At 35.9% G+C, this 18,405-nt stretch overlaps 1 protein-coding gene across 2 annotated transcripts; it reads left to right on the plus strand.

The window, feature by feature from the left end:
- Nucleotides 1-5,861: 5,861 nt before the first annotated feature.
- On the plus strand, nt 5,862-18,364 carry LOC104891081 (hypothetical protein). Of its 2 annotated transcripts, XM_010676733.4 has the most exons (7): nt 5,862-6,314; nt 6,622-6,718; nt 7,216-10,282; nt 11,166-13,707; nt 15,420-15,874; nt 17,320-17,436; nt 17,660-18,364. In XM_010676733.4, exons 2-7 carry the CDS (start codon nt 6,657-6,659, stop codon nt 17,816-17,818), a joined length of 6,402 nt encoding a protein of 2,133 aa, XP_010675035.2. In that variant the 5' UTR covers nt 5,862-6,314; nt 6,622-6,656; the 3' UTR covers nt 17,819-18,364. The 2 variants fall into 2 exon arrangements, with proteins under 2 accessions (XP_010675035.2, XP_010675039.2); XM_010676737.4 differs by lacking the exon at nt 6,622-6,718.
- Nucleotides 18,365-18,405: the final 41 nt, after the last annotated feature.

Raw genomic sequence — 18,405 nt, forward strand, 5'->3', positions numbered from 1 at the left:
ATATTAATCCACCTATTTTATTAATCCACTATCCCTCTTTGTAATACTCTTTAATGAGTTCCAACTATAATGAGAGTTTTATTGTATACATACTCACCTAATAATATTTAGAGTTTTTGTACTCTCCTATTTTCATATAGTGGATTTTGGTGTACTCGTCGTCCGTGGGTTTTTTGCCTCTATTTGAGGATTTTCCCCACGTTAAATTGTGTGTTCATCTTTTACTACTTTTCTTGCCACATATTTGCAACTCTATTTATTTATCTCAATCTCTACATCTTTAATTTGTTTCCGCTACTCACTCACAACCCTAACAAGTGGTATCCTTGTTACTATAGGCCAATTTGCTTGAGCTAAAGCCGTAATTCCATGTGGGAATTTTGGTTAACAATTTCTATATTCTTCTCTACAAAAAAATATCTTACTATAAGTCGGACATATTCAAACAACAAGTATATTAGCTAATTATTGTGAGAATTTTGACTTAAAATTGAGTTAAGTAGAAAAACCTTAATAACATTGTAAGCTAACTTCTATTTTGCACTACCATTGAAATTTCTCCTAGTTAGTCCACTATAGAGTCAAAGCAAAATGCAACAGAAGGAGATGTATTAGCCTCACTATTGTGATATTTGTGATCCACATCTACCCATACCAACTGCCAATTAAATAAGTGAATATGACACAGATCTAGACCAAGCTATCCTATGGAGTATTTTTATATATTTTCCAAATATATATATAGGCAACATTATGATCCTTGGATCAATGTCATTATTCCTAATCTTTCTTTTTTCTTTTAGGTACAGGATCAATGTCATCATTTTGACTGCATCTGTATCTGTTAAGGACACACAGTACAGAATCTTCAGATTAGCCCGGCGAAGACGCTATTTTTGCAGATTAGTATATTTAAGAAGCCCACAACAATCATTAATTAACTAAACTAACGAATATCTTACTAAAATATATTATGGTCTTGCATGTCAATAAAATAATTATATATGCTGAGCTTTGTAGTTGTTAGTTAATATAGGTATATTCTCTTCAATTTATATTTTCTGAACTTAATTATTTAATACAACAAATCCACTTTTTTACACATGATGTATTAATTTGACCACAAATATGTATAATTTAATATAAGTAAAAATTATAAAAAAATTACATTTTATGAAAGTATGTCAGGAGACGAATCTAATAACATCTCATTTGACTATGTTTTTCATCATGTATAAATCACAAATCTTAGTCAAAGTAGAAAGCGTGGATAAAAATGGATTTGTTGCATTTAATTCGGATATGTGGAAACAAGTATTTTTCTTATCTTTGTTGTATTTTTCTTTATTTATTTTTTATCTCATTATGATTCTATGAACTTCTCTTATTTATTACTCTCTCCGTCCCATAATATAAGTCTGCTTTTCATTTAAAGTGTCCCAAAATATAAGACATATTTCTATTTTCAATCAATAATTATGTCCAAAATACCCTCATAGAAATAATTTAATTTCCAAAAAGTCCTCATAATTTCAACTTCTAATGTACCATAATCCAAAATTAATGTAAAATAGAATCTTTTACCCTCATTGAGCTCTTCTACACATTAAACCATGCAACATTAATATTCAGTTTTTTTTTGCTAAAAAGAAAAAAAAATGTAAGTGTTTCCCAATAAAAATGAATCTTGTTATTCAAATAAAACAAGATTTTACTTTACCTTAACTCCCGTTTAAAAACAGAATCAGGACTTATATTATGGGATGGAGGAAATATGAACATTTCAAAAGGACTACTCTTTTTATTCTCTTTTGTCCTTAATTCCTATTTTGACTTTTGCATTTGTTAATACACTTCTTTCACTACAAATTAAATATCTTTCATTTCATATTAATTAGTAAAAATTATAATGATTGAATATTAATAAAACACTCATCGAGCGAATTAAATAAGACCTCACGTGACTATTTTTCTTACAGTTTGAGAAGAATTCAAAAGATTTTGTTAATTATGAATAGTATCAAAATTCCTAATGAGAAGAACAAAAGAGAACGAAAGGATTTTTACTTTTCGCTAACCTGCATATATATTTTTTTCTAAGCTTTTTTTTTCAATAAAACAGACCCTTTGTTGGTGATGTCATTTGGTTAGTACTCATGACTTGAAATAATAGAATCTTGTTCTACATCATGCCATTATGATTCTATTTACACCAAGAAAGAAAAATATATGGGACATCAAAAAATCACATAAGGTAGATTTACAACAATATTTTATTGAAATGAGGTAGTTTTTCTATCTTTATAGTCACTCATATTAAAAGAACAAAGTTTGATATTCCCTCCTCATCCCAAAATACTAAAATCTCTATCATATTTTTACAATAATTTATCATTGATATCATGTTTATTTTGTTACAATCACCTCATGATGGTTAATTTCTAAAATTTACTTTTTTTTAGGATTTTTTTAAAATATGATAATTTAAGATAATTTAGAGTAACTTTCAATAATAATAATAAAAATGATGATAATAGTTTATACTCATAATTTTAAAGTGATGGGAAATTCCACTGGAGATTATTTCCAAGTGATGGAAACTCTTACCATGTCCTGCTCCTTCCAATGAATTTACCTTGTAAAATTGACTAATTATACTTTTTAAAGACGAAGTTAGTTCAGTGGTGTGATTTCTTTCATCTTACTTACCTTTAAAAAAATTCGATAAATTATTGTAAATCCGTCTTAAAAATATGTTGATCCTTAATTACATTAGTACTTAACTCGATTAATATATATGACAAAGGTTGTGATTGAATTGAACTATTATTTCAAATCTTCTATCAGTTCTGATGCTGTAGAAAGTAGAATAAGGAGACCATACCTTGTGGTTGGCTACATACTAAAGGGACGTTAGCATGTGGACTACAATCTTTATTTGCATGCAATTAATTGCCTGCATGGTGGGTCCCTTATTTTTCTATGGGTTCCCTACTTCCCTTCACTACAAGAGTCAGATCTGAATATATGGAATTTTTTGCCTCTTTCTTTGTCTTTTTATTCATATTGAATTGTGTTGTAAGTAGATCTCAATCTACGTGAGACCTAGCTTCACTAAACAGTAAACATGCACTTTGGCTTCTTAGAATAATGTACTCAATAATCTTGGAGCATAACGGTTTTATTTGCAGATTATTGGTAATAGTAATTTTGGAGAATATTAGATTTGAACGAGTCCGAATCTTCTAGAGTTTTATGAAAACTCTACAAAGTAGAGTTGAATCCTGACAATATATTATAAAATCAAGGGCCCATATGATTAGTGGGAAAGGAAAATATATAGACACGATATTCGGGGGGAAAAAATAGGGGGGATTTTTGGGAAATAAAATACAAGTCTTTGATTTCTTAATCAACGACTCATATTTAACGAACTCTACCGTGTAGAGTTATTTTGAAACTCTAGAGGATCTCAACACGATTTGAACATGCTTTGATATGTTATTCAGATCTTATTCTTTGTTTTAAACATGGCTTTTATGTAAGTTTGATAGTATCAGATTTAAACATGTTTTTACTTATGTCGTTTTTTCTAGTTTAATACTAATTATGTTATCCACAAGAATAGTTAGGTATCTTAAAATAATTGTCATATCATTTGTACTGTCACTTCGATGGACAAAATAAAGCATCCTTATATTTTAATTTCAGGCTAAACTGTCCTTTTAAAATAGTAGCCACTTGAAAAAAATGGGAATTAAATAAAAAAAGAAAGGAAAAATTTAATATTCTTTTGTACAAATTATGATAAATGAATGATATAGAGAATAAATGTTTCATACATAAAGATGTGTGGTCATTTGTTTTTAATCAAATGTGATTTTAGTGGATAATTACTTTGATTTCATTATTTGCGTATAGAGAACTATTAAAGACAATAATGTACCTTATGTAGTCGAAATTTCATTCTAAATCTTAGGTATAAATAATCCTTTCGGATAATTTTGTGAAATAAGGTTCTAATTTAATTAATAGTTCGTATCGGTAATTGCAAATAAGAACTAACTAAAAGTTAAATAGACAATAGCGAAAGTTTTAGATACTTTAAACTACTCCCTCCGTCCCATATTATAGTGCCTGATTCTATTTTTTCACGTTTATTAAGGTAAATAGAATCTAAGAGAAATGTAAAGAGTGTTTGTGTATTGAAAATAAATGTTATGGGGAAAAGCTGATTTTCGAAGAGAGAATGACCATAAGTAGTGAGATAATTAAATGCATGACTCATTCAACCTTTGAGTTGAATAAACAAGGCAAAAAACTATTTCCAAGCAAATAAATAATGATGGCACAATTTTTCTAGAAAAATCATGGAAATGTGTGGAATAAAAAATAGAAACAAGAATTATATTTTGGGACACCTTAAAAGGAAAGAAGCACTATAATATGGGACGGAGGGAGTAGTTGAAAATAATATCTTAGGTTGCTTATTGGACATCAACAAGTCCCATTGAAATGCAACTAAGGATATTAATTTAAGCCCATTTATTATTTAGTGTTGATGTTTTTGGATTTTAGTGAGGTATTCAAAACTTCAATATTACTTTGATAATCAAGGTATAGAGATCTCATTGTTGCAATTAATCAGCAAATTTAGAGATTATCGACTCGTCTTCTTTATGATGCATCACGTAAATAACAATCAGTACGACATTACTAGTAATTGCATGTATACAATATCGATAACCCCAACTTTACTTGACAATAACCTCATAAAATACATATGTTATACTCCCTCCGTTTCTTAAAGATCTTCCCTCTTTCCGTTTAGGTGCGTTTTCAAAAGATCTTCTCTCTTTTGTTTTATTCCTTATTTGGAATTTTTTTTCCCTTTTTACCCTCTCATGTCTCTATCATATGGTCTACCATTACATTATTAATTCAATTTTACTCTATTCTCTCTCCTACTTTAATCTCTTTTTATTTGTTTATTTATCTTAACCCCTTTCTCTCTCCTACTTTACCCACCCCACACCCCACACAAATGGATCCTCCTTAGTATTTGTAGGAATAGTAACAAGGAAGATCTCTAGAAAACGGAGAGAGTATGCATTTATATCAACTCCTTATAACCACAATAATTCTTATCAGTAACTCCTCATAACCATGAATCCATGATAATTCATATCATTAATCACTAACTCATGTCCTACATATAAAAATTTGTAAAAGCTTAATGCTAGAATCGCCATGTAATTCGACCTTATTCATTCACAATCATGCAGCAAACCTTGTCTTTCCTTCCTCTTTAATTGTGTTTTCAAGTAGACTTTTTGGTGAAGATTTTCACACAAATAAATTTTTAATTTTTTAGTATAAAAGATACTTGATTCGAAAACAAACTTTTATTAGGCTACTAATTTACAGGCACACAAATTCAAAAGCTAAGGCCCCTTTCGTTATCATTTTTTATTTTCAGTTTTCAGTTTTTTTGAAAACTAAAAACCAAAAACTGGAAACCAGAAAAAATAGTTCACTTTTCGGTTGTCAGTTTTCAATATGATCACGTTTCCAATAAATTCGACTAATTTTTTATTCATTATAAAACATATATTATATGATTTTGAAATTCAAAAAACCAAAAAACAGAAAACCACAATAATACTAAACGAACCCTAAATATAAAATTAAATAGTCCAAAAATTAATTAAACAATACTCTAAAATTCGAGATAATACTCCACCCAACTACCATTTTTCCCTGTTCACACAACTACAACTACCTAATAGACCAAGAGTAGTGTAACGGAAAAATAAAAATAAAAATAAAAAAAGACCATCAAAAGACACACATGACAGAGAAAGTGACGCTGAGAAGACTGTTTTGTTGAGAGAGAAAGAAGAAGAAACTCACACTGTTATTATTAACAGAAAAATAAATAAACAAAACTACCCTTTCTCTCTCCCCTCTCTCTCCTCTCTCTCTCCTCTCTCGCCATTGTCGAACATTTCAATTCGTTTAATTGTACAGTAATATTTACCTGATTTCCTACTATATTTCGCCCATTTATATCTATTTAATTTCATTAATTATCATTATACTTTTCGCAAATTATCATTTTCGTAATTCAATCTTTTTGTTATCCCTAGAATTTAGTATGATTACGTGATCCGATCTTACCACATTGCTTTTCTGCAATTCGAAGTCCTAATTTCCGATTAATTGGGGAAATTTTGTTGAAGATCGGTTTATACTCTTTACCAGTTCGTCGAAGGTGGAAAATCTCACCGTAATATTGTTATTATTTGGTGGAGGTAAATTAAATTCTGTTAATTTTATTTTTTTCTATTTTAATTCATTTATCTCTTTAATTGAGTATTTCAAGTTGTTTATGGTACTGAATGACGGTTTTATATGCTATGAAAGTTGCGGAAATTTGTGCAAATAAGATTAATTAGGCTTTGTTTTTTAGTGTGTGATTGTTAAGAACAGCTAATTGAAGTTAAAATGAACATGTTTGTGGTTTATTTTTTTAGTAATAACTTGGATTGTTTGGGAGATATGTAATTGGCAATGTGTATGATTGTTTAAGTGATTTTGATTTGTTTTTGAAATGAGCAGGTGGATTAAGTAAATTTGTATAACTGGCGTTGTTAATGCAAATGCCAAATCCCTTATCCTCTGAATCAGGAGAGCTCGTATCGACTTCTCGACAGAGGTTAATATTATTTACTCTCTTCATGATCTGTGTTTTGCTACCAACTGATAGATATATCACTGATCTGTAGGATATTTGTTAATTGGAATAATTATTGAAAGAAGTAAGAGGAAAAAAGAAAAGGAGAGCGAATTTTCTGAGAGAATTGTTTAAGTGCCTTGTTGTATTTGTATGTTACTTTGGCTATTCATTCGAAACAATTTTGCGCCTTCTGAAATTCGGATATCCTTGGAACTTGAAAGTTGGGTGATTAAAAATGGACATAAGCAGATGGAAGATTCTGGATGTAGTCTGAATTTGGACCCTTGGATCCATAACCATATTACTACTTGTTCACCACTTAGGTATTATGACTTTTTTCCATAATCTGCTGATTGCAGTAAAATGCTAGAAAATCAAGTGTGTATATTTAGAGGTCCTTTAAATTTTTCTAGTTTTCGTCGATTGTTAACTATTGGATTTTGACAAAACTAAATATGGACTGGTTGCTCTCTCAGGGAACCGAATGGAGCAGCACAATTGGATGAGGAGGAAACAATGGCTACAGTTGCTCGACTTATAGAGCAGCTGCATGCCAACATTTCTTCACCACACGAGAAGGAACTTATAACGGTACGGTTGCTCAGTATTGCTAGAAAAAGGAGGGATGCAAGGACAATTATTGGTTCCCATGGCCAAGCAATGCCGTTATTCATATCTATACTCAGGGCTGGTACTCCTGGAGCTAAGGTGAATATTGCTGCAACTCTAAGTGTCCTCTGTAGAGATGAAGACTTAAGGTTAAAGGTGCTTCTAGGTGGCTGTATTCCTCCGTTGCTTTCACTTTTGAAGTCAGATTCAGTCGAGGCTAGGAAGGCAGCCGCTGAAGCATTATATGAAGTGTCTGCTGGTGGATTAGCGGATGATCATGTGGGTATGAAAATATTTGTCACTGAAGGTGTTGTCCCAACCCTATGGGAGCAGCTAAATCCAAAGAATCAGCAGAACAAGGTAGTAGAAGGCTTTGTGACGGGGGCCTTGAGAAATCTTTGTGGTGACAGGGATGGCTATTGGAGAGCTGCACTTGCAGGTGGTGGAGTGGATATCATTGTGGGACTTCTATCTTCTGACAATGCAGCTTCCCAGTCCAACGCTGCTTCACTTTTGGCCCGTCTGATGTTAGCATTTAGTGATAGCATACCGAAAGTAATTGAGTCTGGAGCTTTTAAAGCTTTGCTCCAACTTGTTGGTCAGGAAAATGAGGTTTCTGTCCGTGCAAGCGCCGCTGATGCTTTGCAGGCGCTTTCTTTAAACTCAGATGCAGCTAAGAAAGCAGTGGTCGATGCGGGTGGTGTTCCTATTCTTATTGGCGCTATAGTTGCTCCTTCTAAAGAAGGTATGCAAGGGGAGTTTGGTCAGGCTCTTCAAGGACATGCCACAGTAGCTTTGGCTAATATATGTGGTGGAATGTCTGCTTTGATCAAATATCTTGGAGAACTTGCCCAGTCTCCTCGGTTAGCTGCTCCAGTTTCTGACATAATTGGAGCACTGGCATATTCTTTGATGGTCTTCGAACAGAAATCGGCTATTGAAGAAGAACCATTAAATGTAAAACAGGTAGAAGACATACTGGTGACACTGCTAAAGCCCTGTGACAATAAGCTGGTCCAGGACCGTCTACTTGAAGCTATGTCCAGTCTCTATGGAAACATGTATCTCTCAAAATGGCTTAACCATGCAGAAGCGAAGAAGATACTTACTGGCCTGATAACAATGGCTGCTCTTGAAGTGCAGGAACACCTGATTGTTTCTCTCACTAGTTTGTGCACAGATGGATTAGACATATGGAATGCCATCAAAAAGAGAGAAGGAATTCAGTTGTTAATATCATTGTTGGGGTTATCCAGTGAGCAACATCAGGAGCATGCTGCTCAGCTACTGGTGATATTAACTGATGAAGTGGATGATAGTAAGTGGGCTATTACTGCTGCAGGAGGGATCCCTCCACTAGTGCAGCTTTTAGAGGTAGGATCTCCAAAGGCTAGGGAGGATGCAGCTCATGTTTTGTGGAATCTGTGCTGTCACAGTGAAGACATTCGTGCATGTGTTGAAAGTGCTGGAGCTGTCCCAGCTTTTCTATGGCTTCTGAGAAGTGGTGGACCAAAAGGGCAAGAAGCATCTGCCAAAGCACTGATGAGGCTTGTTCGGACAGCTGATACTGCAACCATCAATCAGCTGCTTGCTATGCTTCTGGGTGAGTCTCCAACCTTGAAAGGGCACATTATCAAGGTTTTGGGTCATGTGCTTGGTATTGCTTCACACAAAGAGCTTGTACAGAGGGGGAGTCTAGCTAACAAAGCACTAAAGTCCCTTGTTCAAGTGCTTAATTGCTCAAATGAAGAAAATCAAGAGTGTGCAGCTTCTGTTCTCGCTGATCTCTTTAGTTCTAGACCAGAGATTTGCGATAGTCTTGCAACTGATGAGATTATTCAGCACTGCATGAAGCTTTTGACTAGCAAGACACAACTTGTGGCTACTCAGTCAGCTCGAGCCTTAGGTGCTCTGGCACGACCTACAAGGACGAAAAGTTCAAACAAGATATCTTGTATATCCGAGGGAGAAGTCAGGCCTCTAATTAAGCTTGCCAAAACTTCTTTTATTAATGCTGCTGAGGCCGCTGTTGCTGCTCTAGCCAATCTTCTCTCTGATACTCAGATTGCATCTGAAGCTCTTGCTGAAGATGTTGTATCAGCTTTGACTAGAGTATTGGGAGAAGGTACTGCAGAAGGCAAGAAAAATGCATCACGTGCGATATACCAGTTACTGAAGCACTTTCCAGTTGGGGCTGTGCTGAAAGGGAATTCTCAATGCCGTTTTGCTGTTCTTGCTCTTGTTGAATCATTACATACGATGGATCTGGATGAGATTGGTGCGGCAGATGCCTTAGAAGTTCTTTCACTATTGGCTAGAACAAAACAGAGGGCTAATTTTACACATCAACTCTGGTCTACCCTTGCTGAAGTTCCTTCAAGCTTAGAACCTCTTGTTCATTGCCTAGCTGAAGGGCCTTCTGCAATCCAAGACAAGGTGATCGTAATTCTTTCTAGACTTTGTGGAGATCAACCAGTGGTGCTAGCAGACATGTTGATTGCTAAATCAAAGACTATTACTTCTCTAGCGAAAAGAACGATGAGTTCGTCTTGCTTAGAGGTTAAAGTTGGAGGGACAGCATTACTTACTTGTGCTGCAAAAGAGCACAAGAAGCAGTCAATGGATTTACTTGATTTGTCAGGATATCTAAGACCCCTGATGAGTTCGTTAGTTGGCATGATAAGGCAGAATTCTGGCTGTTGTTCATTGGAAATTGAAATAAGAACTCCCAAAGCCTCCAGACGAAGAACATCATTTCAAGAAGATGATGAGTATGGGGTTCCTGATCCAGCCTCTGTTTTGGGAGGTACAGCTGCCTTGTGGTTGCTATCCATTTTGTCTTCTTTTAATGTGGAAAATAAACATGTTGTGATGGAAGCTGGAGGGGTAGAAGTACTTTCCGAGAAGCTCACAAGCTATACTTCCAACCCACAGGTATGACTTGATTGGGTGGTTTTCAGTTGTTTTACAGTAAGGCATTTTAACTTTAGTTGTTAATCCTATATCTGCGCATAAATTATTCTACCAGGACGATGACACTAGTCGTACCGATATTCCTAGTATTAGTCTGGTTTGTTACAAGGAAATAGAAACTGTGATATCATAATTGTGAATGTCTAATAACCTAGTCGAGTTTTAAAGAAATCAGACATCACAAGTTCGAATTCAATATCATCTGCTGAGTGTTAAATTTTTTTACAGTGATTTCTGCTGGAGTCCCATGATATTCAAAGATAGACTTATGAATGGTATGTTTTGCTTGGCCAATTGTAATTAATAGGTTTAGAGTTAAACTAATCCTTGTCAGGTACTTGTATGCTTCTAGAGTTTTGTTGGTGGTATAATGTCCATGAAGATGAGATAAATGTTGCAATTTTTCTCATTGTTCTTTTGAAGGCATGGAGATTTTTTTAGACTATGCACTAGCAGATTAGAAATTATGTCGCACATTTATGCCTTTCTACTTATTTGAAGTCATGCTAAGATCATGATTCTTCAGAAACTGCTGCCTTGTTATTGCTGTCTTTTGTATGAAAAGATCAATACGGGGATCTTCTGGATTCTCTTTTGTGCTGCTGCACTTCGAAGATACAGTAGTGATTAATAGTGATTAGTGTCTCTATAATCTATCATTTCTTACCATTTCATGTAAAATAAGTGAACAAACTTCTGTTTTTATTTATTAGTTACTTGTATTCATTCTTTGGATTTTTTATTTTATTTTTAGATGCTATGAACTACTTTGATGATGTCAGATTGTCAGTTGTGATTTTTCGATGGCTGTTGTCATATTCCGAAACTTCTTTTACGTGGGCAGGCAGAGTTTGAAGATGCCGAGGGTGTGTGGATCAGTGCTCTGCTCCTCTCTATACTATTCCAAGATGCAAGTGTTGCTTGTGACCCTGCAGTTGTCCGTGTCATACCTTTGCTTGCACTGATGCTGAAATCTGATGAAATGATTGACAGGTTCTTCGCCACTCAAGCAATGGCTAGCCTTGTCAGCCATGGGAATAAGGGGATTATCACAACAATTGCAAACTCGGGTGCAGTTGCTGGTTTAGTGACCCTAATTGGTTATGTGGACACAGACATGCCAAACCTAATCTCCTTGACTGAAGAGTTTTCTTTGGTAAAGAATCCTGAGCAAGTTGTCTTGGAGCACCTATTTGAGATAGAAGATGTAAGAGTGGGCTCAACTGCACGTAAAGCTATACCATTACTGGTCGATCTTTTGAAACCAATGCCAGATAGACCTAGTGCACCTCCAATTTCGGTCCACCTATTAACCCTAATTGCAGATGGTAGTGATACAAATAAACTGATAATGGCAGAAGCAGGGGCTTTGGAAGCTCTACCGAAGTATTTGTCATTGGGTCCTCAAGACATCACCGAAGCTTCTATTTCTGAGTTGTTGAGGATATTATTCACCAATTCAGAGCTCCTCAGGCATGAAGCTGCTATTAATTCACTCAGCCAGCTCATAGCTGTTCTACGCTTGGGGTCCAGAACTGCTAGGCTCAGTTCTGCGAGGGCTCTGCATGAACTTTTTAATGCCGAAAATGTCAGAGATTCTGAATCTGTAAATCAGGCCATTCAGCCTCTGGTTGACATGCTTGATGCTACATCTCATTCTGAACAAGAGGCTGGTCTTCTTGGACTGCTAAAGTTGACTTCAGGAGACACTCCAAAGGCGAATTTATTGACAGATATCGAAGGAAATCCACTGGAAAGTCTCTGCAGGATTTTGTCTTCTGCGTCATTGGAATTGAAAATGAAAGCTGCGGAGTTGTGTTTTATTTTGTTCAGCAATCCAAAATTAAGGTCGGCACCTGTTGCCACTGAATGTATACAGCCCCTTATATCGCTGATGAGATCTGATACTGATTCAGCAGTAGAATCTGGTGTCTGTGCTTTTAACAAATTGTTGGATGATGAACACCAGGTGGAGAATGCATCAGCATATGATGTTGTGGATCTCCTTGTTTCCTTGGTTTCTGGGTCCAACTATCGACTTACTGAGGCCAGCATATGTGCTCTGATTAAGCTGGGTAAGGACCAAACTCCTCGCAAGCTAGATATGGTCAATAGTGGAATTGTTGATAATTGCCTGAAAATTCTGCCTGTTGCTCCGAGCTCTCTTTGCTCAACAATCTCAGAGCTGTTTCGCATTTTGACTAACAGTGGAGCAATTGCTAGAAGCTCAACAGCTCCAAGAATTGTGGAACCACTATTTAGTGTTCTGCAACGTCCTGATTTCAGTATGTGGGGACAGCATAGTGCCCTGCAAGCACTTGTGAATGTACTGGAGAAACCACAGAGCTTGACAACTTTGGAACTCAGTCCTAGCCAAGTCATTGAACCGTTGACATCATTTCTAGAATCACCTTCTCAAGCAATCCAGCAACTGAGCTCTGAACTATTATGTCACCTTCTTGCTCAAGAGCATTTCCAGCAAGATATAACGACTAAAGCTGCAATAATTCCTCTTGTACAGATTGCAGGAATCGCAAATTTAAAGTTACAGCAAACTGCTGTCAAAGCTCTGGAAAAGATTTCTCTGATTTGGCCGAAAGCAATTGCAGATGCTGGAGGTATATTTGAGCTTTCCAAAGTCATTATACAGGATGATCCTCAGCCACCTCATTCGTTATGGGAATCAGCAGCACTGGTCCTATCTACTGTGCTACATGTGAGCGTAGAGTATTACTTTGAGGTGCCTCTGGTGGTTCTTGTGAAATTGTTGCACTCGTCACAGGAAAGCACTGTCAGTGTGGCTCTTAATGCTCTCATTGTTCAGGAAAGAAATGATGGTCGCAGTGCTGAATTAATGGCTGAGGCTCGAGCTATAGATGCTCTCTTAGACCTTCTAAGATCACATCAATGTGAGGAAACAGCTGGGAGATTGCTGGAAGCGTTATTTAACAATGTGAGAGTTAGAGAGATGAAGGTCACTAAATATGCAATTGCACCTTTATCGCAGTATCTCCTTGATCCTCAAACCAGATCCCAACCTGGCAGACTACTTGCATCTTTGGCTCTCGGTGACCTCTCACAACATGAAGGGCTTGCTAGAGCAAGTGATTCTGTTTCTGCATGTCGTGCCCTAATAAGTTTGTTGGAAGACCAGCCAACTGAGGAAATGAAAATGGTCTCTATATGTGCACTGCAGAATTTTGTCATGCACAGTAGGACAAATAGACGTGCTGTTGCAGAAGCAGGTGGCATTCTTGTTGTTCAGGAGCAACTATTATCCTCTAACTCAGATGTTGCCATCCAGGCAGCTTTGTTGATTAGGTTTCTCTTCTCAAATCACACACTTCAGGAATATGTATCGAATGAGCTCATAAGATCTCTGACAGGTAACCTCGAATTAAGCTATCTCTAATCGTATTATCATTCTAATGCACTCATCTTTACATAACCAATAGACAAATCCGTTCTTCATTTTAAACATTCAGTTTTGAGACTAACATCCAGCTATTGGTGATTAATCCACCACGTTACTCACCTGTTCCATACCAAGTAGTTGGAGCACTGAAATAATGCAAAAGAAATAAACAAGTATATTTGTCCCAAGAGTACTTTGGAAAGACATCATTGGTAGATTACAGAAACCCATTGTGAAACCTAGGATATCATTTTTCTTCATTCAAATTCAAGATGTGGTCAAAACAATAATGTTAATTCCTATTTCCTACTTTGACCAAAATATTATCAAGAAGTGCTTATCCGTCTATATGCATTTAAAAAAGAGATCAGAATTTGCCCATGTAATGTTTTTGACATTCTTTTTCTGTGTAAATATTGTTTGTTTGGTGGAAGTACAAAAGCGAAACAGCCTGTTTGTAGAGTAGTATTAAATGGTTTTTGAAAGATTTAAATAAGTTCACCGCATAACTGTGGCTTTATTGGCTTTTTTCTTTTTCATGTATTCAAAGTTCAAACAGCCAAAATTATGTTTGGGAAATGACTAGCTTTTGGATGTTTCCAGGATCTTGGATTGAAATTTGTATTTTCTGACGAGTTTCTTCTTGATAAATATCTTTCTTATTCACTGCCAGAGCTGATATCTAAATATTTTTCATCATCTATTTCAAACTACTTTCTTTGGTTCAGGCATCATAATTTCGTTGGGATAAATGGATACTAGGATTTTCAGATTTCGGATGATTTTACATGGTTGTACTCTCTAGCGATCCGAGCATAGCTAGATATTGACTCCTATATTATTATAGAACGAAAGATTGGGCATGATGAGGTGAGGTACTGATTGCTACCGACTTCTCAAGGGAAATTACATTAATGTATCATCAAATGACTAACCGTGGGATATCTTTGTCAAAAAGCCGTATTCCCTATTTAAATGATCCTCTCCAAATGGAATCCTTCACCTAAACCCACTTTCAAACTAATAGCAAGCTACCCCAGAGATAAATTTTGCTATCACTTTCATAAAAGATATTACACTTACGTAATTCACTCATTCTGTGAAAAGTTCAGGTGTTTTGTGAATCCAGGTGTCAAAAGACAATTGGTTGCAAGAGGAAGCCACCGCAAGCATTTTCCATCTACAATGTTGTGGTTATGAACCACATTCCCAAGATTTTAGTTCCTCCTCCAGCCTGCAAAACAGGCTTGCACCCACCAAATGGACTATTGTGCTCTGCCTTCTCCAGAAATTGAACTAAACAATCCGTAGACTTGTGTGACCATAGAATACTCCTCTCACCCCCAACTTTATCTGAGAAAATTATCCGTTAGGTCATTTGTAGACCAATGCAAGCATCTAGGTGGTTACCAACGGACTAGGGGGAATTTTTTTGCTTGAAATATAAGGGAAGGGAGAGACCTTTTGAACTTGACCAGAAGTTTCTAGTTTTGGTGGCTGGTCCTGTCATCTCTTCCCAGGCGGTTTTATTGTGGTATTCTTGAATGCCTACTGAACTTCAATGTTATTTTTTAAGTGTAATCAGTTGGTGCGAGATATTAATTATCTTCCTTCTCTCAATGTGTGGATACTGTCTGTGTTTCATGAAGTATTTAACTTCCTATATCTTTTGATGGCTGGCAGCTGCATTGGAGAGAGAACTGTGGTCTTCAGCAACAATCAACGAAGAGGTTTTAAGAACAATAAACGTGATATTCACTAACTTCCCTAAGCTTCACATATCTGAAGCTGCAACTTTGTGTATTCCTCATTTGGTAGCAGCTCTAAAATCTGGAAATGAGGCAGCCCAGGAATCTGTACTAGACACCCTATGCTTGCTCAAACATTCGTGGTCAACCATGCCTATTGATACTGCTAAATCACAAGCTGTTGTTGCTGCTGAGGCAATCCCAATCCTGCAAATGTTGATGAAAACTTGTCCTCCGAGTTTCCATGAGAGAGCAGACAGCTTGTTGCATTGCCTACCAGGGTGTTTGACTGTCACAATAAATCGTGGTCACAACTTGAAGCAGGCTATGGGAACCACAAATGCTTTCTGTCAATTGACAATAGGCAACGGTCCTCCGCGGCAAACCAAGGTAAGCTTACGGCTAATAACTTTATGAGCCTTTTCTCATGATCTCTTCTTTTAGTATCAAATGTTTTAGGGAAAATTTCATTAAACTACCTTTTATAATAAATTTTTTTCAAAAAACTACCTTTTAAAATTTTTCTTTCAAAAAACTACCTTATATAACAAATTTCTTTCAATATACTACCAGTTTACCATTAAAGGGGTTAAATCACAATAATTGAATCACCAATTAATTGCTTTTCTTTCTTCATTTCTTGTTTATTTCCTCTTTTCTCGCTACCCCTCCGACAGCAACGCCTACGATGATTGTCATTTATCGGTTAGTATTAAATATAAACGTAACATGGTAGTATTTTGAAAGGAATTTGTTGTATAAGGTAGTTTTTTGAAAGAAAATTTTTAAAAGGTAGTTTTTTGAAATTTTTCCAATGTTTTATTGGCATTTTAAAATTTGGGGTTGCTTACAGTATAGGGATTTTTTTACTATTGTTGACTTGTTGTATCTGGATATATTCTTTCTCTAGAAACAGGAAAAGGAAAGGGCTTGGGGGGGGGGGGGGGGGGAGGTCCCTTCATTTTAAATATCCTGTAGTTGTGAATGGAATTCATACCTCTTTCTTTTCCGGTACAGAAAGAATCCTAGAGTCAGGCATATCATCCATCTATGACAGGCTGTTTCCATCAGTGATCAGTATACAGAGGGAAAATTTGACCTTGTTATGTTTTGAGGCAAGGAGATCCATCATCTCTCCTTCGCTTCTTCTCTCACAATATTTTGAAGAGGATGATATCTAACAGAGATATAACTGAATACTGATCATAGTGATGAGTGGGTGAAAAAGAAAGTCTTTGCGGCACATTTCCTTTGTTTGTGATGGTACTGTTTTAGCTTTCTAATGATTTGGAGAGGCTAAACAATGCTTTTGACTTCTCGTCTAAAGTTAAGCCGGTATCGGGGCGTAAGATCAAGTCTAGTGTTAGAACTTAGAGGGTTGACGTAAGGATTTCTTCTTTTGGAGGGCAGTTAGTCTGCCTATTTACTTATATTGTGTCTCCAGCAGTCCATCAGGAGATAATCTCAAATTCTAGAATCCAACAGTGATTAAAATAATTGTTTTTGGTGAAAATTCATCCCTAACCCAATTTGTTTATTACTTCATTATTGTTTCAGTTAAAGTAAAAGTGCATGCTTAGATATCTTTTGTAACTAATGTTCCAATTTTGCAATATCCTTTTCTTTTTAGCTCCTTGTCCTTGTAATCTGTAGTTCTTCTTGTCTGATTGACCTCGTCTTATCCAAAAAGGTCATTACATATATACTTGCCACATACACTGCATTCTCAACATGCTGCTTAAAATTCGACGGGACTGCTTCCTATTAGATGAGTTCCCTTTACATATTTTGGCACATTGGTACATGATTAACTTGCTCATGGTGCTGGTTTTCAGGTCGTGAACCATAGCATCTCTCCAGAGTGGAAAGAAGCCTTTACATGGGCATTTGATGTGCCACCAAAGGGACAAAAACTCCACATCATATGCAAAAGCAAGAACACTTTTGGAAAGGTGATTATCATTTGTATCATTTTCACTGATTAATTTTAGTTCTGCACTTACTTGCATCACTCAGTTCCGTATTACCCAATACTGCTAATGCATGGTGGCTGATCGCAATAGAACAATAGTACTTTGAACATGTATCTCTGTTCGTTAACCATTATGGCCAAGCAGCCATATATCTCCTCTGCTTTTTTCTTTCTGACTATATGATTGTGGTTCTGCTCTGCAGGCGACTCTTGGTAGAGTCACCATTCAAATCGATAAGGTGGTGACAGAAGGCGTCTACAGCGGATTATTCAACCTTAATCATGACAGCAATAAAGATGGATCCAGAAAACTCGAAATCGAGATTATGTGGTCCAACAGATTATCTAATGATATTATGTAAACAAGAAATTGTTATAGAAGGAAGTTCTATGAAGCGAGCGAAGTTGCAGCGATGCTACCAGTGAAGTATTGGTGGTTTGCTGTCCCTGTAAATCCAGAAGGTTCCTTGCCTTGTATGTACTCTCCTCTAGTCCCCTTTACAGTAATCATTTTTGTAGCGAAGGTTTTGTTGCCTATATAGAATGTATAATCTTCATAAAAAATGTTGAGGTGAGAACAATCCACATTTCCTGCAGTGCGAGGAAATTTTAAAAAGTTTCAGAAGTTGGTTGTACAGCTGAGTTTTAGGTGCTAGGAAATCCATGTATCTGAAAATTGTCCAGAACATATATTCTTGAAATTATGAAGAAAAAGAAAAGGAGAGAATGTATCATTTGCCTTTTTATTAAATACTGGCGATCTGATCCAGCAATTTTATGGTGAGGATTGTCTTTAGTTGTACTTGTATTTTCCCCCTTAGCAACTTGTTTATGTATAAAACAGCCAAATTAATGGTTGTATTGTTCAAAGAAAGCAATGCACATGGTATTACGTGTTTTTAATCTTCCTTTTGATCTTTGCTAAGAAAAATCACCTATGCTTGATGCT

Source organism: Beta vulgaris, chromosome 1, assembly GCF_026745355.1.
Source record: "Beta vulgaris subsp. vulgaris cultivar EL10 chromosome 1, EL10.2, whole genome shotgun sequence".
Taxonomy (NCBI): domain Eukaryota; kingdom Viridiplantae; phylum Streptophyta; class Magnoliopsida; order Caryophyllales; family Amaranthaceae; genus Beta; species Beta vulgaris.

Bases quoted from the DNA above. Each gene is read 5' to 3' on its own strand.
- LOC104891081 (XM_010676733.4), top strand. From the start codon at position 6,657: ATGCAAATGCCAAATCCCTTATCCTCTGAATCAGGAGAGCTCGTATCG. The intron at 15,875-17,319 runs GTAAGCTTACGG...GCTGGTTTTCAG, and splicing joins GTCCTCCGCGGCAAACCAAG to GTCGTGAACCATAGCATCTC. The intron at 17,437-17,659 runs GTGATTATCATT...TCTGCTCTGCAG, and splicing joins GCAAGAACACTTTTGGAAAG to GCGACTCTTGGTAGAGTCAC.